The following is a 25,503-nucleotide window of genomic DNA, read 5'->3' as shown; positions in this document are numbered from 1 at the left end:
ATTTTTTTAAAAAAAGTGTAAATCCTCAGATTGACAAGGATATGCCTGACACAGTTTCTTGATGTCTGGTTGTGTTAAACTTTCAAACGGAGATTCGGCTCAAAAATTTAGTCTATTATAGATTTCGAAAGAGTATTTTATTGCAAAAATATATGAAACAAAGATTAGACTGTCAGTGACAAAATCAGCCATATCTTCCTGTTGAGTGTTAAAGCTAAGAAGTCTGGTCTACACATCTGCAGTAAAAATGTTGTCGTGTGGGTATTCTCGACATTTCTCTTCCGAGCTGATCGCATACCTTCAAGTCGTTCATGTAGCCCTGGGGGTACGCGTACCACAGTTTGGGAACCTCTGAACTAGAATATTTCGAAAAGGGCATTCTCGTCACAAAACCAGAGAAATTTTGACAAATAATGGGTAAAAACGAAAGTATTCTGTGGATTACAGTAGTGATCTGCGCAACCAAAACGCGAGTATTGTTTTTTTCCGCGTGATCACTGCAGTGATACTGACATTGTAACACAACAAAGCAGCCAAGCCACATAAAGTTCGGTGATGGACGTGAATTACGCATTAAAATTTCTTGTCGTGATCATCGTGACTTCAATATTTTCATAACAGGATTTAGCCTTATCCTCATCGTCAATCTTATTTTGTCTTGAACAGATCAGAACAGTGGTGATCTAATTGGACCGAACTTTATACAAGATTCGTACTTGTTTCGGGGGTGGTATGAAGGCGAGGTACATACTGAAGACGTTCTGTATAAGCTTTCCTTTCCCCGCCCACCGAAAGACCTCTTCAAGTCACGGCTCCCCCCCCCCTCCCCCCGCTCTTCACCACAGCGGCAAAGTTGTGGATTCCCAGCTCTTTTTGACGAGGACAAACAACAACCAACGTGCTGCTCGTACCTGCAGACATGCTCCTCTGGTCGAGTGGTCTGCTCGCATGGTTTGCCTCCACCGACCTCCCCTGAGGCAGTCGTGGCCTTCCTCTTCGCTTTGAAACTCCGCTGCACGGGCCAGAGGTTCTTCATTTGCCGCACCCTCAGGAGGTTCACGATTGTACTCCATCTCGGCAGCCGGTTCCATCAACATAGACCCTTCTGCTCCGACCGGTAGGAGGAGGTGACAGCCATCGGTGCTCCAAATATCAAAACTGGACGAAGTGTTTGTGATCATGTGCTTGTGCGTGTACCAATTTGGTTGTGCGTCTTAGGAAGTAAGACTTCGACACCCGCTTAGGAAGCTAACCACCATTGATACGCAGAATCGCCTTCAGTGACTTGAGAAAAAGGGTGGAGATCTTCTTGTGGGAAGGACACCCGTTTAGCATCTTCATCCCGGCAGGCGACGGAGGTATTGTTGAAGCTGTACCACAACAGCCGAAGGCGTGGCGGTCTTTGGTAACGATCGGAGAAGGCCGGTTCCCGACTGGCCAGGAAGTGACGATATCCATCGTCATCCCTTTGCCGTCAGCATGGTGAGTAACAATGCTTCTTCCTTTTGTTGGTGTGTCGCAACATTGCCGTCGGTGATGACAAAATAATATAGCGCGATTTCAATGAACGGATTTGACACTTGAAGCGATGGGGCGACGGCAGCGGTGAAAGTCAACAATGCCAAGAATACTAACAGCTCAATTACTGCAAAACCAAAACAATATCCGCTCATCTGCAAATATCCCAAGGCACTATAGTAAACGTTCTGGTGCAGACAATGAATTAATAACAGCGTGCCCTTACAAAACATGCAATTGTTTTGCATCTAGCACACGGAAATTTTGAAATGCTTCTCCCAGAAAAACATTTAACGCTCCAGGTATGAAAGCAATATAGTATGTACGGTAGAATCTATTATGAACGGTACATATAATAGTTTTTGGCTGTGGTCGATAATTTAGCGAGATTGTTGTTATATACTAGCATAAAAATAAATATTTCCAGTTTTTTAAAATATTATTATCAAGTAATTATTACGATAAATTTTTAATTAATCTCGGCCAGGACATGGGTGTTCTTGTGAGTTTCCCTTCATCAATTTCATAACATCATCACTCATCCTCATCTTCGCGATTAGTCATACGTGCCAGAAAAGCAAAGTAAAATAAACCAAACTAGTCAATAAATATGAAACCACGTACAATTTTCGCAGTCAACGATAATACAAATGTTAGTTTATGTACGCGATCTTCTATGGATATAAAAAAACGAATACGTTGTTCACTTGTGGTAATATCGCTGGCTGTGCCGTAAAGTATCAGCCGGGCGTTTCTCATGTATGCGTAATTAAGATCAAACAAGTAATACCCTTCTAAATTATGGAGCTATACTATAGCTGAAGGAATAATAACGTTTTACTTTTGAAAAATATTTTACCCGGATATTTTCCATTTACTTGAAAATGACATAGCTATTAATTTTGCTATTATCGAAGCGGAACTTGCATAAAAGCAATTTAACTAATGAACTACAGCAATTTTCATATTGCCATTGCGATGGTCCGGCGATCATCAATTTTATTATTCATCCTCATTGTCGCTATAGAAAAGAAACGCAAACCTGGAAAAATACAAAATATAACATTTCTCCAGTATCAGCATCAACAACAAAATCAAGTTCATTGATTTCAGAAATTTTGTACATTGAATGTTTTTAAACTTTATATCAGTACATTGTTAAAAAGTCTTCCGTTACGGTAATTTACAATGTCTCTACAAATTTTTGACTCTAAGAATTGTCCACAATTTGGCAGAACGTTCCTTTGTGTCTTTGATATTTAATACAGAATGTCTTCGACAAATAAAAGTAATGTCTGCATCAACAATTACATGTAATTCGGAATGTCATCATATGCCAAGGGATAAGACAGACATTTTCTAATCTTGAACAGTTGAATAGTTGTCTGCCTCATTCATTTCATACACAGATGGTGAGAATTATTGAGACGTTCGAATCTTGTTCACATATCAAATCTCGCTTGTCTTATAAGTTATTATCAGTAGTCTGATTCAATGTTTAATTCTTGGACTGTTGTATTTAATGTCACAGCACAGGACATTTGTGTGTGTGTATTGCAATTGTACAATAATTGCGAATGTGCGTGCGATAAAAAAAACAATAGAATTCGATAAGCTCACGTCCTCTGATACAAAAAAAAAAAATACGAAGAATTCGGTAAAAATTGAATAAAGACGTTTGAGTTGCATGTAAATTTATTTTGATTTGACGGAATTCTGAATGAATGTGGAAAAACAACACTGGATTTTTTCCAATTTGCGGTAACTTTATAAGATGTTATATCTTAATTTCCAATTACATGTACCTCGTTTGAACGTGCCAATTTTTTGAACAATTTGACCTAACTTCCGAAAATGTCAGGTAGAGAAATATCACCATGACCTGATCTTTCTTTTTTGACTGACGGCGCTTTGTAAAACAAACGTTAATAATTTTGGGAAGATGTTGTGTGAAGTTCAGTTATTTTTTTCTTAATGAACGCTAGACGAAGCTTTACAACTAATACCATAAGATTAGACTAGACGAAATATCGTAAGATTAGTCTAAGACTAGAAAGTATTGACAATTACGTGGCTCTTTCAATGGATTCTTCGAAGCGGCCTCTACTTATATCATCTATAGTGGTTTTTTGACAACGATACATTACTTGCATGATATCTGTCAAACATGAACAAAGCTTTTGTCTTAGTGGAAAGAGAATTAACAAAATTTTCCACAAGATTTTGTCACGTTTATTTATCACACTATTCTCAGAGATGGACAGAACCTAACGCTTTCATGTATTTCCGTTTTTCGCTTCCATTCAAAACTGCAGCGAAGTGTTCAATTAATTTCATACCATACTATGGCCGCTAGACATAATAGAACTTTAAACTCAGGGAGAATTATTATTTATTTGTTGTTGATTCTACGTCATTCGGTTAAAAACATGATTTTTTTAAAATTTCTATGTAATTCGGTTAAGACCGTTGAATACTTGTCTGCCTCATTCATTTACACAGATGGTGAGACTTACTGAGACGTTCGTATCTTGTTCACATATCAAATCTTGCATGTCTTATAAGTTATTACGAGGGCTACTGGAAAAGTTTCTGCAATTAATATGAAAAAAGACATGTGAAATTCTGGGAATGGCTTTATTGCTTTTCAAAGTATTCACCCTTAACTTTTGCATACGCTCAAACCATTTTTGAAAGCATTTTTTCCACTCTGAAGCTAATACCTCAGAAAACACACTGTCGAAGAAAAGTGACTTAGCAATCTAAAAAATGTTGATACACATATTTCTTTAGAAGAACCGAGATATCTAACTTTTAGTTTGTTTAGTGAATTATAGATATGAGCCATTCCATGTGAAAGTGGACAAACAAGGTTAATTTATTTTTTATTGAGAGTATCACTTTTTATATACGAAATTAAAGAGAAAACTATGTAGAATTTGGAATTATTAATATAAACATTAGTTTTATGGCTTTTAAATAATATATTGTTTCAACCCTATTACTTTTTATAGTAGAAGTGGGATTTTATGTTTGGTGTCTCCACTTAATTTAGTTTCATTACCATAAGAAAGCTAAATTAATTCTAATTTCGTTCTAATTTTCTCATTGATTGTTTCTATATCTTAAGCTCTGAAGTATAATACTTCATTTCTGAAACAAACCTTAGTTTGAAGAATCTATTTATGATAATTCTACATGTGCATGACGTCACATCCGTAACGGGCAAAAAATGTTCATAAAAAAGTATGTAGTAACATTTTTAGTAACCAAAATCATCTAAATATTGAGTAAAGCTTGCTTTGTGAATATAATATTCACAATATATTTCACAGAGTTTTATGAAAGACTGAGGAAGGTCACAAAGTCATGAAAATTGAGATGGTGGAGGAATATTCTGCAATTAAATACCTTTCATCAGGGAAAATTAAAGAAAATAGTTTAAAAATGAATGTAAATTTGTCTTAATGTCACACCCGTCACGATGGAATTGCTCATATAATATTATGTAGATCAAATGACATGGTTTGTAACTTCACTGAGCAATTCACGTTTTTAAGTTAGTGGAAGCAAAGTAGGCATATTAAGTTCTCTCTACTTGTTGTACACTAGAAATCTTGGTTCACTTTGTAATTGGAGATTAATTTGAGACCGGGTGGTTTATATGAATATATGGCTCAGAGGAGTAAACGTTGTATTCGTGACTTTGTAAAAACATGTGTCGGAATTCAGACAAGTTTATTCATCTCCGAACAGATCCTTGAAGTTGTGTACATAAGAATGCGCACTGTTCATAAGCCTATGTATTTATACAGTTAAATAACGGTGTAAATACACAGTTACGATACCGATTCATTTAATGGTAAAATTAAAATATCCCCCATGCATGAAGAATTGCCCCTCAGAGCAGGCCAGGATTTTGATACTACGAAAGTAGCGACTGAAAAACTTTTAGTTGTTGTTTGGTATATGGATTATTTAGCAAACACATTTCTTTGTAGAATATTTGCAATGTTGTAACTACATTTGATACAGAATGTGATTCTTAAATTAGGATTTTTTTAAATATAATTACATACGATGCTTTTTCAAAACTTAAAGTGAACTTTCCTAAAATTCACAATTTCTTTGCTGTGTAAATTTAATAAACAGCAGAACACAATAATATCAGCAAAAGCAATTTGTACTACATAGTAGCATTATAGATCAATAAACCAATAGATAAAATAGTGTGGATAGTATTAATTGATGTGGTTAAAGTGTTATTTTCTCATCAAATTTTAATTGAAGTAATTATGTGCTCTAAAAAAAGAAGACAAGCAATATTTAATGGCATGTTTTATGGGTACTTGAATAAGAATGTAAATAATATTCGTAAATATTTTATGTATTTAGTAAAGGTAAAAACGATAGGTTTTTTTTATCTTGTAGAAAGATTTTGTGTAATAATACTCAATATGAAAACTACCACTGACAACTAAACAAATGTGTCTATCATTATCCAACATTTATCGCATTATTATGCTTGTATGGATTATAGAGCATTTTCTCTACGATCGGTGTTCCAAAGCATTTTATTAGTAAATGCGTTTTTGCACAGTCATTATTATACTTAATACAAAGAATCGTGTCTTTTTAATTTCAAATTACAAAATGTTGATTACATTTTTTAGATGAAATTGATATTTTTACAACAAAGCAGTTTTTTTAACAATGAGCAGTGAAAACTACTTGCGGATATGTAATTGTATGTAGCCTAAAATCGAAAGAAAAATCCAGTGAATATATTTACTTTTTAATCAGTAACTTACGAATATCTGAATCAGAAAGATGATTAATTTTGGCAACGGGTGTGGTACGTATTTGGGTACTGAATTAAATTCCCATGTGTTCATAGAAGCGGAAAACTAGATAAAAAGCAAGTAATTTCAATGTTCGGACAGAGTTCAGGTGAATTATATTCCTGATTTGATATAGTCTATATTTTAACATTTAGCTAAATAATACTTTCAATATTGTGAAGAACCTAAGTGCAAACTTGCGCTTCCAATTATTTCACATTGAAGCGTGAAAGTATTTTAAAATTATCAAAACTTGCAATTTGTAGATATCAACACTTTGGATCGCACTAAAGAAAAGAAACGTGGAAAATTTAGATAGTCCCATTTTTATTTTGTATTTGTTCCTTACATGAGTGGTTTTTTCCAGAAATAGATAATGATATCGTAATTTGTTACGGGTCATTCTCATTCCATGTCAAATCAAGCGATAAAAATTATTTTTGAATCTTTAGGATTCAGATTTTTTAGGTTTTTTGTTTATACATTGTATGTATCAAGAGGACAAAAACTGCCAACGTTCAGATTTTTTCGGCTCTTTGTATTTGAGTTATTGACTTTCAAAAAAGGCAAAAATCCTAAAATTTGACGATATTTTGAAATTTTTAAACAGCTGTGGATCAAAACGTATTTAACGTAGAGAGCTCAAATTGGTGTCATTCTATTCTGCTTTTAATGAGTTTTAATTTGAAATGCAGAATGACTGTGGTATTTGAATTTTGTAATTTTTAAAACACGTGAAAAAATGTTTTTATTAAAAATCTCAAACACATAATTTTTATTATTTTTTTAAAAAAATGTATGTTTTGAAGACATAAATTTACTATAAACAGTAATAGTTCGCCTGAAACGAGATAGTTCATCTAGTGTCCTCTATTTTTTTTGAAGCGATAAACTTGTAGTGTTCTTATATACCGCGTGTACGATACTCTCGGTCATTTTGTAGAAGACTGCACTGTACCAAAACTATTTCCAGGCAAGTCAAATTTTCAGACACTGCTTGCAAGGCACAATCTAAATCGTATTTTGCATTATTTTGAGCAAGTTAGATTGATTGATTGATTTAGTTTATTTTATTTCGCGTTTTGTGCCTCTTGAACAAGTTAGAGAATATGAACTTTACAAATGAAATAACAAACTATTAATCATCATAGTCTAGAGCAGCATTGATTCGTTCTCGTCGAACTTCTTTGAATTATTTTTTTTTTGGGAAGGTCTGAAACTAGAAGGTATTTTAAGTAGCGCTCAGAATGTGCGTACTATCAATAAATAAATGAACCCAAAAGGCCAAGGAGGGGGGGGGGAGAAAGGATACACATTTTTTTCTTTATTGTTTTTTTCTTCTTTTTTTAACATGGAGAAATACCATTTGATCAATGCTTCCATGTAACCACCCTGATGAAAATGGTCAAGACATCATTTCTCAATTCACGAGATTAATATTGTAACACTCTTAGGCGTTACCTAAAGATCCCTAAAGATCTTAAGCATCGATTTGATCACCTTTTTATTTGTCCTTTACGATCAATTATTCATTATTTTTACTCTCTTCAGTCGATTGATGACTAACGCTTTGGTCAAATTATAATTCTACAAGCTGTAGGAGCTGTGTGGCGTTACGAACATCACACACGGAGAACTGTATATATTAGGTAATGACGTATATCCTTATTTTTATCGCAAATTGCTGTTCCAACTTGAAACCCATAAACATCGCATGTGAATTCCACCCAATCCGATCCGCCACGGCACACCTTCTGGTCTGTACAAGCATCATCCACTGTCCTGTTTATGAAGACCTGAAGCCTTCATGGATGATGTCATCCGTTGCGTCCACAATGGGGACCTATTAAGTGTGGTCTTGTAGACAGTTGTGCATTTGTGGTTTTCATTTTTCTTATTTTGAACTATTTCTGTAAGTCAGTTTTGGTTAATCTCATTTACTAGAGATTCTCAGTGGTATTTTCATGGAGTCAATGTTAAGGAAATCTTATAACCTGAGCACTTGCCTTTTCAAGTCTGTGTAAGCTTATTGGGTAACTTTGGTCGTGATTATCTTCAGAACCGGTTGACAGAAAATTTTCAAATTTTACCTGAGAACTGAGAAAGGGTGTTTCTACAGAATCACTTTTTGATATTTGCATTTACTGCATCACGGTTCTGAAAATTAATTAATTTTACTCTTGAAACATAGAGCAGAGCCCAGTCGGCTCTCCATGTAATCTCCAGAGAATTTTGTTTTTGGTGGGCTCAAGAGTGGACAAAATATTTCCTGGTGTGTCCTGTTTCGGTAATCATGGCTGCTAATATTGTCTTTCTTAGCTCTTTCTTTCCAGCCTCTCTCTCCTCTCCATTTCTTTTTGTCTGTGTTTCACTCTCCTTCTTTCTCTTTGTTCCGCTGTTTCTCTATTTTATTCTCTCTCTCGCTTTCTCCGTCTTTCTCTTTCTCTCTCTCTCTCTCCTTCTTTATTTCTTCTTTTCCTTCCGATTTCCTTCCTTGTCTATTTTACTTTCTCTACGTCATTGTTTCTCTTTCCTCTCTCTTGTTTTATCTTTCTTTGTTCCTTTTTCCTTTATTTCTCTTTATTTCATCCCCCACCCACCTCACGGAGACACCACTATCGTCCATTTTCATAATCTCAATGGCTTTCAGTATTTTCACACGCCAAATTATCATCTATTGTTTCACAAAAGTACACATTTGTTTCAATTCTGTCTACTGTTAAAAAAAATAGAACTTTTGAGTTCTATGTTATGAATCTCTCCTCACGTATCAAGCTAGTTAAAGCTTAGTAAATATAATATTAATAAATGTGTTGTGATTCCCATATATTTCTTTAGGAAGATTGACAACATTCACTATTTCACTTAGTTTTCACTATACAGAGCAATATTTTGGCATTTTCAACTTTTCTTCTTTGCGTTCATGTGCTTTGTGCACTATCTTAAGCATGTTTGTAGAGCGCTTAAAAAATTAATTATTCCATAAGTGACTAATAAAATTCCAGCCCCATGCCCCGTATAACTCCCTGGTTTGACTCGTCGCTTTGCTCCTGTCTTTTAAGAATTAGAACTAGAAATTGTTTCTTCTCTTGACTGTTCGGAGTTAGTTGCCAAAGTTACTAAAAAAACCAACGATTTACAAATAAATTTACTTTTCTCTTTTTACAAAATGACCCGTTATTTGTTCCTTTATACTCTTAAAAAGTAGTGATATTCTGCCGTTAACAGTGTGCCTGTTAATTTCCAAAAATCTTAGGCAACCATTTTTTTTATTTAAATTTCAATATGTTATCATGTATTATGATTATAAATTTCAGATGAGTTCACCATAAATATATTTTTAAAAACACAATTATCATATTACCTTTATTTTTAATTATTATTTAATAGGGCTACCACTCGCCTTGTAATCAAGGGGTCCCGGTTTCGATACCAGGTGGAGGCACATAGTGGTTCCGATCCCACTTTAAACTGTAGGTCAAGTCCCAAATAGCCTTACTGTGCATAAAGTGGACTTACAACACCAAATCAATCCAATCCAATAGGGTTACCATTAAGACATACAGCATTCCCTTTAAACAATATTAGTGCCAATAATAGCGTGGTGCTTTATATGAGGAAAAGTACATTATCTATGTAATGGGCGTAAATACTTAAAAAGCTGCTATGGTCTTTCTATACGGAAGTTGGATGACAGCGGAAATTCACGATCTTAAACCATTTGCTCTCCCGTCAAATTTTTACATGTGCTGGCTAGCTGTGAATTTAGAAAGGTGAATCAAAGTAATGTAAAATAACGATTATCAGTTTTAGATTGATTGATTTGCTTTATTTTACTTCGCTTTTTGTGCCACTTTTGACTAATTTGCGAAGATGGGGATGAGTGATGAAATTGATGAATAGACACTCAGAAACATCCAATCCCATGCCGGACCCCTGGCGTCGTAGCGCGATGTGCTAACCACTACGCCACAAGGACCGGCTATCACTTTTTTATGAAGCCTCTCAATCATGTCTTGGTAGAAGGAGACCAGTCGGATATCAGCACCATTAGGTGCGTCAAATAAATTGACTTAGTTTTCTGAGTGTGTTGGTGGAGCCATGGGGAATGTGCCATTCCTCGACAAAGACCAGGTCATGCGAAATTTAAGCTGGTGGAAAATTTTCACATCCACCACTTCCAGTGACACTTCCGTTGAAACGAAACAGTGCTGAAACTTGAAGGTCCCACCTCCACCAAAGTCGAATCATCTGCAGACAAAACTCATCTGTCGGTTAATGGGACATGCTTCCTCTCCTTGTGAATGTACACAACTCGGAAATTTTCATTACAGAACAAGTTAAAGTAAGTTAGTTTATACACACTATCTCCAAGGACGTATTTAGGTGAGTCCAAGGGGTCCGGTTCCCCTCCCCCAAAGACTTACAAAGTACAAAAATTAAATAATGAAAATAATGAAATCGCTAAAATTAAATAATAACAATACATGCTTGTTGTTTAATCGTGGATTATTTATTATTATTTATTTTTGGGATCATACCACTTCGAATGACAGTACCAAGGTAGATTTATGCAAGATTTGATACTACTTATAATATTATACATAAAATATTACCAGGAACTTTAGTTTTCTTCAACTGGATCTAACATCCTCTTTTATTATATTCAATAAATATTCAATTCTTTACCTATTTGACATTAAGTTCCTTGCCAGGGCATTTCTTTACAAATTTTGCCGACCTTAACTATACGCAAGCTAGATAATGAATACGTGATGTTATATTACTATACTTATACCGTCTTTTTTACCTATTCATATAATAAAAACATACGCGTAATATTAGTTAATTTGAACATTTTGATTAATACTATTTTAATTAATTTAATATAATTATAATTATGTTAATTTAACATAATTATTGTTATTATTATTTTCAGACATTTGGTTCGGTCCCCCAAATATATTTCTAGATACGTGCCTGACTATCTCGGACCTAAAATTAGTTAACTAATACTGTAGAACTCCTTAACCCGAAGATATATAGGCCACAATACCCACATCTCTCCTTGTTTCCTTTGGGGCAGATTATTCATGACCTTCCATACAAATTTCCTTCGTCCGAACCTTCCTATAAGCTCTCACCTTTAGGATTCCAAAGCATTCTGTAACCTTCCTTTCCCTCCCATATACGTGATACATGCTTTACCATCTACGTTTTCATAATTTAATTATTAGAGGATAATTCTCTAAGGATTTAATGTTCAAAAATTCATAATTTATGTTCAACACGAAATTCACACAATAAGAAATATTTAAATTACATATAAAAACTGAAAACATATTTCTCCCAATCTCATACACCATAGCTGATAATATTTAAATCATAATATTTTATCATATAATATGTAAAATAAATCTTTCTTGTGTGAAGAAACGGATAAAAAGTTCATAAGATATTTTTAATCTAAGCGTTACAATTGGTCGTAATTTTGTGGCGTCTTTAGTTCGTAAGCAAAGAAAAATATGTGTCTTACCAAGGAGGGGTGTTGTGGAGGTCAGGCCACTTTCTATTTGGTCTCCATATTTCTGAACGAAATAGAACTACTATATAAATATTTTGCTTTGCTTTCCTCGTATTCATTCAGGCAGTTGATTTTTCCATAAATACCGGTACTTTCGGTGCGCCAATCACGACAGAAGACGTGAGGTTAAAAAAGGTGCAGTTAAGTAACAAAAATAATAAACAATTGTAATAAATAAAACTTGATACCGCTAGAAATAAGTTAGACGTATCTTTATTTTAATAAGAAAACAATACTTGTTCACATCCCTACACACAACTAAAGCTAAGGGAAAAAATATACATGTATTCAGAATTTCATAATTACCACATTTTTTTTTTAAAGTGAATACTTCACTTTAAAAAAAAATGTGGTAATTATGAAATTCTGAATACATGTATATTTTTTCCCTTAGCTTTAGTTGTGTGTAGGGATGTGAACCCTTCGTTTTAACTGTAACAGCGATAAGAAAGACGATCTTCGTTGTTTCTTAAAGCGAAATAAAGCGAATTATATATTCTTGTGAGAAAGTTCCTAATTTTACGCGCTAGTACGGAAAAAGCCACGAGATTGGAGAGACAGATTTTGTTTTAAAATGAGTTCCCTGAGACTTCAGCATTTTAAAGTAGTATTATTACGGGGCTCAAATGTTCACTGGCATTTTTGTCTGAGTACATTTTGTCGTTGAAGTGAGAAGACCGAATCTTTATGAAGCAACTATGGAGGAGCCAGCTATTTTGTTATTCGAGAAGTACTGTTACTTAAGGGACGGAACAAACGTGCAATTTGTGTGTTAAATGGCAATGTCTGTAAAATGTGTTATGAGACAATATTACCACTGTGGCTCGGAAATTGATGAACTAAAAGATAATTTTAAAATGACCTAGACGAGAAACACGAAATACGTCAATTGACACAAATATGCATGTTAACGTTAGCACAGTAAAGTATATAATCTAACGATTCACATTTCATGCATAAAAGAGAAATGCATGAAATAGTACCTTAATCTACCGCTATTCCTTTTGATGCAGTAAAATGCATCAGTTAAGACGTTCATTTCAAAGAAACAATTGATGCACTGGAAATGCATCAACCTTGATATCATGCATTACAAGTTCTGTGTGAATTACAGTGGTCGGCGTGCGATGAATTACATATTCAAATAATACATTTTCTTTTGTTTATTGCTACAGTGGTATCTAAAGCCTAATTCTAAAGTGAAAACTTAAATAGAAGAAATTATAATTAAAGTAGCCTATTCGCACTAAACTGAAATAGAAAATCAGACCTTGATAGGAAAATAGAGTGTACAGTTCACTTTTCTACTTCTGTGCATAGGGTTCATTATAACAAGGAACATCTTGTGTTCACAAGAAAGTAAACACATTATCGCAAGAGCTCTAGCCTGAGTCAAACGTATACATGTATCAAATACTGAATCTGATTTATGTACACATTATTTATACTACACTAATAGATTCATTAAAATGAAAAACTCAATATGCTGACCAAGGCAGAAATTTATTTTATTATAAAACATAAACTAAACGTAACGTTTCAACCTTCTAGCAAGGTCTTCTTCAGATTCTGCACCAAGTACAAATGTAACAAGGTACAAAACAGGGAAAGCCACCTGCTAGAATGTTCCACAACAACTTTCTAATAGTCTGGAGGGGAGTAATGTTTGTGTATATACATCGTCCTGTTTTGTACCTTGTTACATTTGTACTTGGAGCAAAGTCTGAAGAAGACCTTGCTAGAAGGTTGAAACGTTACGTTTAGTTAATGTTTTATAATAAAATAAATTTCTGCCTTGGTCAGCATATTGAGTTTTTCATATCATGGAAACAAGGCTTAATGGTGTTATAATTAAAATGAATCAAATATTTTATAAACTTACTTCCAACCAAAAATTTTTAATTCTTAAAATATAATTATTCTACCTGGCGTTTAAAATAATGCTTTCTTCTTTGGAATATATTATCTTATTCTATATAGTATTCAATGTTAGTTGTTGTCACTTGCAGTTTGAAACAACTTTTCTTTTAAAATCTTTAACAACAATTAAGAAGAATTTTAATTAATGAGAGTAAAGTAAGATTGTTTTCTTTCAACGAAACCGAATAATATATATATATACTTAAAGACTTATATTACGTACCATAAACATAAATATAGCACATGTAAGTCTTTATAGGTTTATTACAATTAATGATCGTTGATCATGTGTGATTTGTTTTCATGAAAATCTTCAGCAAAAAAGAATTGTAAAAGTAACTTACATTTACTTTTCAAATACCAGTAACTGTGACTTACTTTTAAGAAGTAACTATATGTACGCTTGTGAAAATACTGATCCACACCCGTTATATATGGTCCTACCCTTGTTTAGGTAAAGAAAGGTTTGATTTTCAATAGGCGTTCGAATTGGTTATTCTTTTCATATGTGAGGTGTAGCGTATTGAATCAGACTGGAGCAGTGTAAGGCAACTAAATGAATGCATAAAGAGTTGAAGTATTTTTAGCTTCTCTACTAATTTGCCGGTGTATTTTTTCTTTTATTCGTCAAAGCCGATTGAAAACTTCAGCTATACGATATGAAATAGGATTGGGGTTTTATCTGTATTCCAGGCTTATACAAAGGACTGCGGAGTGGGAGTTCGTCTTGGTAATATACAAATAGAGCTTTTTTTTTTCCGAAAAAAACAAAATTGCGGATGTTTGTTTTATTCCGATGAGCAAATGCATAAGCTACCGGCTGAGTGTGAAGTTGTGTGCGCCGTTTCATGAAATTCATGCACGCCGCCAAACCGGATGAAATGCCCCGAGGAAAGCAACGCCTCCTGGCGACTAGTCCGCGAAACAAATTCGTTCGGCGAGTGAAGCGAAAAGCTTGTTGAAATTGTTCGTTACGAGATCATGTCAAGTCTCCATTGATTAATTATTTTTTCCTCTCTCTCTCTCTGACTCATTTTCGTTTTATTTTCCACTTTTTTTTAATTCTAGCCAGCATTTTTTGTTATATTTTTTTCGAATTTTTCATCATATTAAACGTTTGAATGGGAAAGTTGAGGTTGTAAAAAAGTTTCTTTATTTCATTAAATATTCAACATGTCTCTTTACTTAATTGCTAGCATTTCACTCTCTCTAAGTTCATTTAAGCTAGATTAATGAGAAAAATGTTCTATTCTGCATATTGGCCCTAAGAATAGAAATCATAATAATAGTGTATTCGATCACAAAATAAGCTTAAATGTATGTGGCATGAGTTAAAATAACGAACTATGCATCCACATTTGCTTCATTCCATATACAGGTGGAGTTTAATAAAATGTAGGAGGAGGCAAGCTTCGGAAATTTAATTAATTTTCCTATACTGTTATAGCCGATGTCCCTTTTTCTTTATTTATCATTTTTTTCCTTCTGTCGCTTTCCGTCGTCTGTTTATTATTATTATTCTTTCCTTTTTCCTGTCTATCAATTTCTCTCTTCTTTGTGTCCCTTTCTCTTTCTCTTCCTTATCTTTTTCTTCTCTTTCTCTCTTTCTTCTTTACTTCTCTTCCATCTTTTTCTTTCCTCTCCTTATCTCCCTTTCTCTCGCTACTTTATTTTCCCTTTTTCCATGTCCCTCCCTGTTCCTCGCTTCTACATATCTTCTTTCTCTTCTCTTTCCTTTCTCGTTCTTTCTTGCTTCTTCATACCTCTTTCTGTTGCGGCTTTATTTATCTTCTTTTCACTTCTCTTTCTCTCTCTTTTCTATCTTCTTTCTCTCTCTTCTTTTTCTTTTTCTCTCTAAATCTTTATTTCTTACTTCTCTATCCTTGTTTTTTTCTTTCTTCGCTTCTTTATCATTCCATTCTCTCTCTCTCTTGATTTCTTCTTTATCTCTTCTTTTCCTTATCTCTCCCTGTTTCTCTCTCGCTTCTTTATCTATTTTATTTTTCTTCTTTATCCTTTCATTTTCTCGCTTCTTTATTTTTCTTTCCTCTTTCCTTTTCCATTCTTGCTTCTTTATGTCTCTTTTTCCGCTTCTATATTTATCCTATTTTCCCTTTCTATTGTGTATATATTTGTTTCTATTTCCTTTTTCTCTTTTTCTCTACTTGACTTCTTTCATTCTCTTACTTTTCTCTCGTCTTCTGTCGTTTCTTTTAGGTTTTTTTTATCTGTTAAGGCTCGGCTGGACCTTTGGCATGCAAATGGGCGATTTTTTTCAAATTTTCCTCTCCATTCGAAAAACTGCTGTGATATTCCAAAATATGAAAAATTACATCAGCTTAGAATTCCTTCTAGAGCATTGACGTGCATTTTCGTGTAGTTTCCTTTCATTGTTGTTTAGATATTATCAATAGTTTCGTGATTACGTAAGTCTATTAAACTTTTGATAATATCTAGACAACAGTGAAAGGAAACTACACGAAAATTCACGTCAATGCTCTAGAAGCAATTCTAAGCTGATGTAATTTTTCATATTTTGAAATATCCAAGAAGTTTTTCGAATGGAGAGGAAAATTTGAAAAAAATCACCCATTCGCATGCCAAAGGTCCGTTGAGTTTCAGTAACATGTAACCGGTCCCCGTGGCTGAGTGTTTAGCACATCGCGCTAAGACACCAGGGGTACCGGGTTCGAATCCCGGCCTGGGCATGGAAGTCTGTGAGCCCATTCATCAATTTCATCACATCATCACTCATTCCCATCTTCGCAAATTAGTCAAAAGTTTCACAAGAAGCGAAGTAAAATAAAGCCGATCAATCAATCAGTAGCATATATACTAAATATCTTAGCACATTTTAATTGTACTCCTCAATATAAACTTTTTATGCGATGGAAAGGCAATTATCAATATTTTTCTTATTTGTGTATCCGACCACACGGATGTAGTAGAAGCATAGGAGCCTGTAACCTCAATGGTCGTCAGTTCGAATCTCGAGCCAGACAGACTTCACGCATATATAACCCAAAATATGTCACTTTACACAAACATGTTTCATCCATCAAAATACGCACAGAAATGCATCAAAGAATATATTTATAGCCTGCTGTTTTATGTGATTCATAGAGGCACATATTTTTGGTAAATAAAAAAACAAAATTTCAGTATAAAAACGGAGTCAATTTCGGGTTCAAAAGCGGTAAATAAAATGAAATATCGGTGTTATAGCTTTGAAAAATTGGATCAAAAGTGGTATATAAAAAGTCATTTTGGTTTTAAAATTGTTAATAAAATCCTAAATTTGATTTAAAAACTACACTTATTCCACAGAATTAACATTTCACTTCTAATAGCCCATTTATGTAGTTATCCGAGTATTAAGTTTATTTCTGTGTAAAGGAGTCAATTTTTGTTTCTCCAATATTAACTGCAGAATTAATCAATTTTCCGGGAATTGCATAACTCTCAGGATAATTCAGACCTCAGAAGGTGCCTCGTCGGTGAATAAACCCTAAATTGCGTGTTTAAGAGTTAATTTCGCTTTTTTTGCAGTTCATTTCGCACTATTTCGTGACAAAACATGGTCACAAAATGCATCTCACACCTTTCAAAAACATGAAAAATCAACACTACAATGTTGTTTTTTTTTTCAAATTTCGTTTTTCGTCAAAAACTAAATATGCATGCCCCTAGTGATGCACTAAAAATGCATGAATTGAACAGTTCGCACACGATCGTTTAGTAGAAAGCAAAATTGCACCAAATTGATCTCATGCATTTAGAATTGTCTGGCTGTATAGAGCGTTACGCGGACTTTTAGGTCACGAATCCAAAATTTAGACCAAAATTGAGATGTCAAACAGCGACCAAAAAATATAATTAAGAACTAGATAAAATTTTTAAAAAATATTTAGAAAAACAACATTGAGTTGCAAAAAAAATGTGTCAGTACGAAACGTGAAGTTTTAAAACAATCAAATTTGATCAAATAAAAAGACCAATTTCAATATCAACCAACAGCTGGAAACTTTAATTTCTGGGAAAAGATGAATGAAGGAATTACAAATAATTAATCGAAAATAACATTTCAATCGAAACATCCTAACACAGAAATAATGAAAAAGCAATGACTTAAAAATCAAAACCAACATTAATACAATAAATATCTAACTAGAAATTTAAAGAGGAACAAGATAAGGAAAATGAAAAAAGCAATTCGAATGAGAATCGTAAAATGAATATGATAAAAAATTAACGGCGATAAAATAATAATGAAACGGAAAAATGAAAACACACATCAAATTTGAAATGAAAAGTATAAAATTATCAATAAAATAAACTATTATAAACTATATGGAATAATACTAGAATTTAGACATAAACAAGAGTCAGAAAATTGAAATCGAAAACAGTGAATAGTGAACTAGATCTTGGTGTCCAAGGGCAGTGTTGTGTATGTGTTTATTTATTTATTTCGAACACACAGGCACATGCCCAATTACAGTGTTCACAGAGTAAACAAGAAAGTAATACAAAATACAAAAATAATATTACATCAAGTGAGAAATATGCCATTTCAATCAACAACATACTTATAAACATGACTGATTTGAGATATTGCTTGATTTGATAGAGTTTATGTAATATTTGTATACTAGTATATGTAATATTATTAATAACAAGCCATTAAGTCTAAAAGAACAGAGCTTATATACATGTAAATAGTAGTGTTGCTCACGGGACGGGACATGTCCCGTCTCGTCTCGTGTCTCGTCTCGAAAACGAGACGAGACACGAGACGGGACAAGCCTTTTCAAATTCGAGACGGGACGAGACGGAATGCCTTTCTCGTCTCGTTTTCGAGACGAGACACGAGACGGGACGGGACGGCTTTTGAAAAGTCTCGTCTCGTCTCGAATGTCTCGAAAAAATAAAAGCAAAATTTTTAATCAGTTGCAAATACTTGTTTGCTTGGAATAAAGTATTTCAATTAGAAACGTTGATAAGCGTGTATTAAGTTAAAATAAGAAGACTATTCTAGAGAGAAGCATGAATGAATACCTAAATTTATTTCCTATACTCTTTCGAAACACAGCGTTACTCCCCATTTTTTTAAAAAAATAACTTTATGTTACGATAGTACTCCAGATACTAATACAATTCTAAATAACATCAAGTAAAAGGGCAGGTAGAGAAGGTGGAAGGAGGGGCCAAAAATCGTGGAATGTCTGCGTCCAAGGTTTATCTTGTAAAAATAGTCTCAGCTCTATAGGTTGGAAAGATAAACGGACCGACGGATATGGTTTATTTTTATTATTTAATTTTTACATCAAAGGGTGTACAGAAGTGATTGTTATTAGGAAGTAGGAAAAGCATTGTAGGAAACATGGCAGTACAAATTGATAACGAGTTGTTGGGAAAGTTATTAAGGAGTCCAAGATATAAGCAAGACTAAGAGAAGGAGATAATTAGAGACAAATAATCTTGCATTATCCCACTCCGAACAGCTGAGAGGAGGAGAAAATACGGGAAATATGGAAAGAAGTAATTTTGTGATTTTAGTGTTTACAGGGAACCACGACAAGATTTTACCACATGATTATTTGCACGGGTTGCGAAATTTTTAGAATGTTATGGAAATTTCGGATATGTCTTTGTTGAGAAAATTCTTGTTGTTTCCCTCAGGCATTCTGCAGGTGGTTGGATTCGATTTTTTTACGTCCGTTTGAAGATTATTTCCAATGGTTTTTTTTTTATTTCTTTATTTCTTATTTAAGGAGAATACTATTCCTTGGATTGTAATAACGAAATACTGAGGCTGATATAGAACAGATTTCAAATGAAGGAAGTGCACTAAGTTCTGTATAATCGTCTTAGAAGGAAACTTTGTTCTATGAGGGGACTCCCCGATGGTACAGTGGTAGCATCGTCGCCTTGTAATCAAGGGGTCCCGGGTTCGATACCCGGTGAAGGCACATTGTGATTTGAACCCCACTTTAAACTGTGGGTCCAGTCACGATTATCCTTTCTGTAAATCAGATGAAGGAATGTTGTAGCTGTTCTTTTTATTCTGTAAATTTAGCCTTCAAGTTTATGAGCAAAATGCATGTAACTTTATGTTACTGTTACTGTCTACATTTTCACTCGTTATTAAACACATTTCACAAAGTAGTTTTATCGAACTTCAGAGGGAAGCTGACAGCAATGTCAGGGTGGCGGGAGCTTGTTTACGACCAGGGTGTATTCCGAGACTATTTTTCGCCGTTCCCCACTGCACTGACAAAGGTTTCGCTTTGAACAATGGACACCTTTGCTTCAGGGGGCAAACACCAAACATAGGGCGAGGTTGACCTGCAGTAGCGGGTACGTGCCATAAATCCAGGCCTAAAGTAGGAATGAAAGTTGATGCAAGGGAGGGGCAATAAAAATTCTGTAATTTGGTTTGCTTGCTGACAGGAAGTTTTGCAGGAAAAGCTGAAAAGGAAAACGGCAGACTTTGAATGAAAGAGGGACAGTGAACACAAGTTCTTTGTATTATTCGCCGACACACAAGCTTCCATTTCGAAGGTGAGGCTATCAGCAGCGAAGTTATTAGAGGGTTGGAAGCAGTGACGACGCCAGAGGGTCAGGGCGACGCCCCATGTCAGACACTTCGCCCCCCCCACCCGGGCCCCCCAACTGAAGTTAATTAAATATCGAATAATAAGAGAGTTCATTTATAAGAGTATGACGATTTTCACCTTTTAAAAGTGGTGTATTCTGCATGATATCACTTTCCTGCTTATAATACCAACTTGATTAACAAATATTAATTTGTTTCGTCCAAGATTCGAGCGCCGACCTGGGCATAGGTGATTTCTCATTCATTTATGTCCTGTAATAGCCGAGATTAACCTAAGTTTTAGCCAGTCTTAAGAACTGGGAAAAAGTGTTGAATGTGGATGATTTTAAAACATCACGAATATTTTCAGGACCACAAGACATCATCTGTAGTACGTGCAAATTATTCTAATCGTTGTCGTTAGTGACAACGCTAATTATTAAAAGACATTCAAAGTTGATTCAAGATTTGGTTGGTTGGTTGATTTGGCGTTTGAAGTCCACTTTATGCACAGTAAGGCTAATCGGGACTGGACTTATAGTTTAAAATGCCTCCACTGGGTATCGAACCCAGGACCAAAGGTGATCGAAGAAAACCCGTCACTACATGTTAGTTGTGGATTCATCGCGGTTTCTTACTATTCAGGGACTTGAATTTCGAGATGATGAGTCTGAGGAAACCTTAACAAAGGGGATTTCTTCGATACTCTTGAAGCTAATGAGGGGATATTATTTGGAAATGTATGGAACGTGAACCTTAAAATGCAAATTACACTTAAAATTCGATTCAAACATATCGCGGGCAGGTAAAAGAACGCTTATTAGGATTTGCCACTCTTCGCTCTTTCTCGTACATATCAAAATCGAAGAACTTCTTCCCACGAACTCCATAGGTGCCTGTAATTGGGTAGCACAGACATACATTGGAGTGGTAGAGTAAGAGTAAGTATTGCCAAGGTCAGAATATTTCTTGAATTATGAGATAACTGTAACCTTTGTCTGATTTTTTATCCTGTGATAACATTTTCCTGAAAGGTGAAACACAAATTTTGCCCAAAACTCTTCAGCGTTACGAAGATGGTTGTCCTTAAAATCTTTGAAAAGGCTTGCTCGAAACAGGATGCTGGATGCAAACTGCCTCATTTGGCTGTTCTTTCCATTGAGAAGAAATGTCAAGTCCTGGACGTACCAAAGGTGCGCAATGAGTTCTCCAAAGCACATAGAGCAGAATTCTCCTACAGGAGAATTGCACTTCACTAAGTGCCTCACATTGTTTCTAATACTTAAGAAGATTCATTTCTTCCAACGTCACGTTTATTTTGCAAGAAAATTAAACTCTTCGAAGCATTATTTTCATCATTTATATTATTATCTTATAACTTAAATATTTATATCAGTAGTTTCATCTCAAGAAAGACGATGAATTATAAAATTATGAATGTCTTTCAATACTGAAATAGGCCACTAGAAACAACGCAACTTACCAATAAAAAAGAATTAATGTCTTTATTAAAACGAATCATGTGAAGATAAACTCGTAATCAAGAAGTAAATTTAGGCAGTAAACGTCCACTCTAAATAAAAGACACACACAAAACACCATACATGAATATAATAATAATAATAATAATTATTATTATTATTATTATAATTATTAATATATAAGTATATATATGTGTAGTGTTTTCGGGCGTTTTAATGTGACTGCCCCCTTACAATATTTTGTTGCCAGCCTTCCCCCCCCCAGTCAAATTTCCCTGGCGCCGTCACTGGTTGGAAGTAAATTTATTAGGACGAGGAAAGTAACTTTAGCTGTTGACAGTGTTGCACCAAAGGACGTGATATGTGCTACTGTTCGTATAAATGATAGGAAATTTAAGCAAAAATTTATAATTGTTGAGACTTGAGAGTTGTTTCCTTCATTTGATCGTAGGAAGAGGTTTTCTAAGACAGAGTGGGATTATTTTACACATACATGGGAAAGGGTGGTTGTTTAAAGATAGAGACGTATTTTGCACATTTTTTAAAAGTTCAGATAAAACGAGAATTTAGCCTTACTGTTATGAAAAGAAATAACGCAGTACGGGGAAATAATAACTTCACATTTTTCGCACCTGGTGGGATGCAACACAAGAGTATTGCAGGAAGTCTATGAACGAGGATGAAGAAGGATATGTGAAATTTGACTTACCTGCGGGTGAATTAGTTTATTCTAATATTCTTAAGGTTGATTTTTTTTTTTTTTTTTTTTTGTCCACTTGATTCGCAAATAGGCTAAATCGCAAACCGACCTACAGTTTAAAGTGCGATCCGATCCACTTTGTGCCTCCATTGAGTATCGACGCGAGGACCCTCATTACAAGACCTCGACGTTATTACTACGCCATCGGGGAGGCACCCAATTTACACAAATATGTTGATTCCAATAACACGTTATATGCATAATCTGATAATGATGCACTTTGGGTGAATCTAAACATATTTTTTTCAACTATAGCATGTCTAAAAGAATCATTGAAGTTGGGATTTTTATAACTTCAGGAGGCACGGCTCTGTAAACGTGCGATATAAAATTAATGCAGGTTTGCCTTCCATACGTGGTGGTTTTGTCACGTTTCTTCGCTTCGTAAAACATACACTTTTGCAGGAAAGGCTTCTTGCATCCTCCTGGGGCCTTGGTCTAGCTAAACAAAAAATATATTTGTTTAGCATAATCGAGGGTTACATATTCCTGCCGAACGTACTAGAAAACAAGGATTCTATTGGGATCATACTGCTTTGAATGACAGTGTCAATGAAGTTTTATGTACGCTACTACTTATAATAATGAGCATAAAATATTAATCAGGAACTTTATTTTTCGTCAACTGGATGTAACATCTTTTTTTGTTATTCAGCAAATATTCAATTCATCACCTTTTTGGACATTAATTTTCTTGCCAGGACAGCTGTTTTTATGCAGATTTTGACGATCTTAACTACACGTAAGCTAGATATTAGCTAATATGCGTGCTGTTATATTACTATTCTTCTACCATCTTTGTAACATGTCATGCAATAACAATAATAGAATTGATTAATTTACATATTCAAGTGAATAGACCTATGAATTATATTAATGCATTAATTTAAACATTTGCTTAATTGTTGTCGTTAATGTTATTATTATCATTATTTCTGAAACACTTGGATCAGACACCCTCCCCCGACATATATTTCTAGATGCGTGCCTGCCGAAGGATAAATTAGATCAAGCGGTGGTGGTACCGGACTTAGAGGCTAAAGGGAAAACAAAGAAGTATGTGCGTAAGTAAGCTGAGCATAAGAAACAGCACAATATCACAAAGAAACACTTTTTGAAACTTATGTCATAGAATATGTTTAACAATATTAAGAACAATAAATGCTTTATATTTGTAATATACTAAATATTGAAATTTTAAATAGTCTTTTGTGTTCGTACTACACATTTAAAAACTTTTTTGTTGCTCCCCAGCGCCAAGCTTAGAATTTAAAGAAAAAATGTACATTTTCATAGTGCACGGAAGTTCGACATTCAGAAAGAAAGAAGGTCGATTGGAAAACGTTTCAAGACTTCCAAAAGGTATAGCAGTAATGAAAAAGAGCACTCACTTATACCGTGTTTGTTATAACCTGTCCGGCTTCCCGCGGTAGCTGATCGCTGGCTTTTCTAGCATAAACCAAGCGGTGTTGCTGCTGAAGACCGCCTGAACTCCGTGCTGGGGAAAGCCAAAGCCAGGCAGCAAATTAAAATACGCAACGTGGCAACAACGTCTACGTAAGCTCCTCTCTTCTGGCTTCCATTCGCTCCTCGCTGCCCAGCAGACGACTTTTTTCTCGTTTCTCATTGGCACCAAAACTGTCGAGCGATTGCTAGCGCGGGAAACGGGACAGGTTCTAACAAACTTGGTATAAATGTACGATGGATAGACAGTTGTATGAAGCGAGAAAAACCACAAAGTAGATTTCATAAGATACCTAGCAATCAGTAACCAACAAACTGCATTTTTAATATTAATGTCCTCATGATTAACGAACCTTATTTATTCTCACCACGCAATGAGTAAAATATTTGGAGCTTTATCCCACTTTCCGGAAAAATATTTCGTGTTTCTGCTACTTTTGACTTTTGTTGGCATGATATCCCGGATCACTTTTACGAGACGAGACGGGACAAAACGAGACGGGACGAGACGAGGCGAGACAGAACCCTTCGAGACGGGACACGAGACGGGACAAACGAATATTTTCGAGACGAGACACGAGACGAGACAGCATTTTCACGAGACGGGACGGGACAGACCAAAGTCTCGTCTCGTCTCGTCTCGTGGGCAACACTAGTAAATAGTAGTAGTGTAATAGAGATATTGAGTAATAAGTTTTACATATAAGAGACACATTTATAAACATACGACAATGAAATTGAAAGAGTATTTTATATTAAATAAGGTTAAACAAAAATATAGATAATGTCTAATTTAGGGTAAGATTATGAACATAACAATCTTAATTGTGTCCTGTTTGTATAAGCTACAGTGTTCAGAAAATACGATGACTTTTAAATCTGAAAAGATCGATATTAGGGTTATTACTAGACACTGAGTTGAACAACTTGCACATTCTCCTCAGGGGTTCCATTTCCACCATGTTGGTTCTTCCATGCAAGATTTTAAAGAGATTATTTATGCGTCTTAAAATAGCGTTTGGAACATAAAAGTTTAATTGGAAAATGTCATGGAAGAAATTAAAACTTATCAGATTCTATATCAGCGACAACATTCAGTTCCTTTCATTAGGCCTTCGTCATAACAAAAAGATGTTATTTGTGAATTTTGTAGGATTTAGAACATAGCGACGGCTCTTGAAAACATCCAAAAAATATTGCATAATGATTGCCTCCAAGAAAGGGTACGCAAAGCGCCATGGGAATAGGAGCATCTATTTGGAAGTTTCGCTGGAATGTTTACTAATTGCAAGGAATCTACGCTGAGATATGGTGTAATTACACAGCCATAGAAATGA

At 34.7% G+C, this 25,503-nt stretch overlaps 1 protein-coding gene across 1 annotated transcript in view; it reads left to right on the top strand.

Annotated features, from left to right (window-relative positions):
• Positions 1–896: 896 nt before the first annotated feature.
• TfAP-2 (transcription factor AP-2) overlaps positions 897–25,503 on the top strand; it is a 497,362-nt gene continuing 472,755 nt past the window's right edge. Inside the window, exon 1 of the mRNA XM_083113497.1 lies at positions 897–1,482. Coding sequence (XP_082969623.1) covers positions 1,480–1,482 — 3 coding nt within the window. The 5' untranslated portion in view covers positions 897–1,479. The remainder of the gene's footprint in view (positions 1,483–25,503) is intronic.

The sequence above is a fragment of the Lepisma saccharinum genome, chromosome 27, assembly GCF_977018435.1.
Source record: "Lepisma saccharinum chromosome 27, izLepSacc3.1, whole genome shotgun sequence".
In the NCBI taxonomy this organism is placed as follows: Eukaryota; Metazoa; Arthropoda; class Insecta; order Zygentoma; family Lepismatidae; genus Lepisma; species Lepisma saccharinum.
Note: the sequence above shows the minus strand (reverse complement) of the source record. Positions and strands in the feature narration are given on the sequence as shown.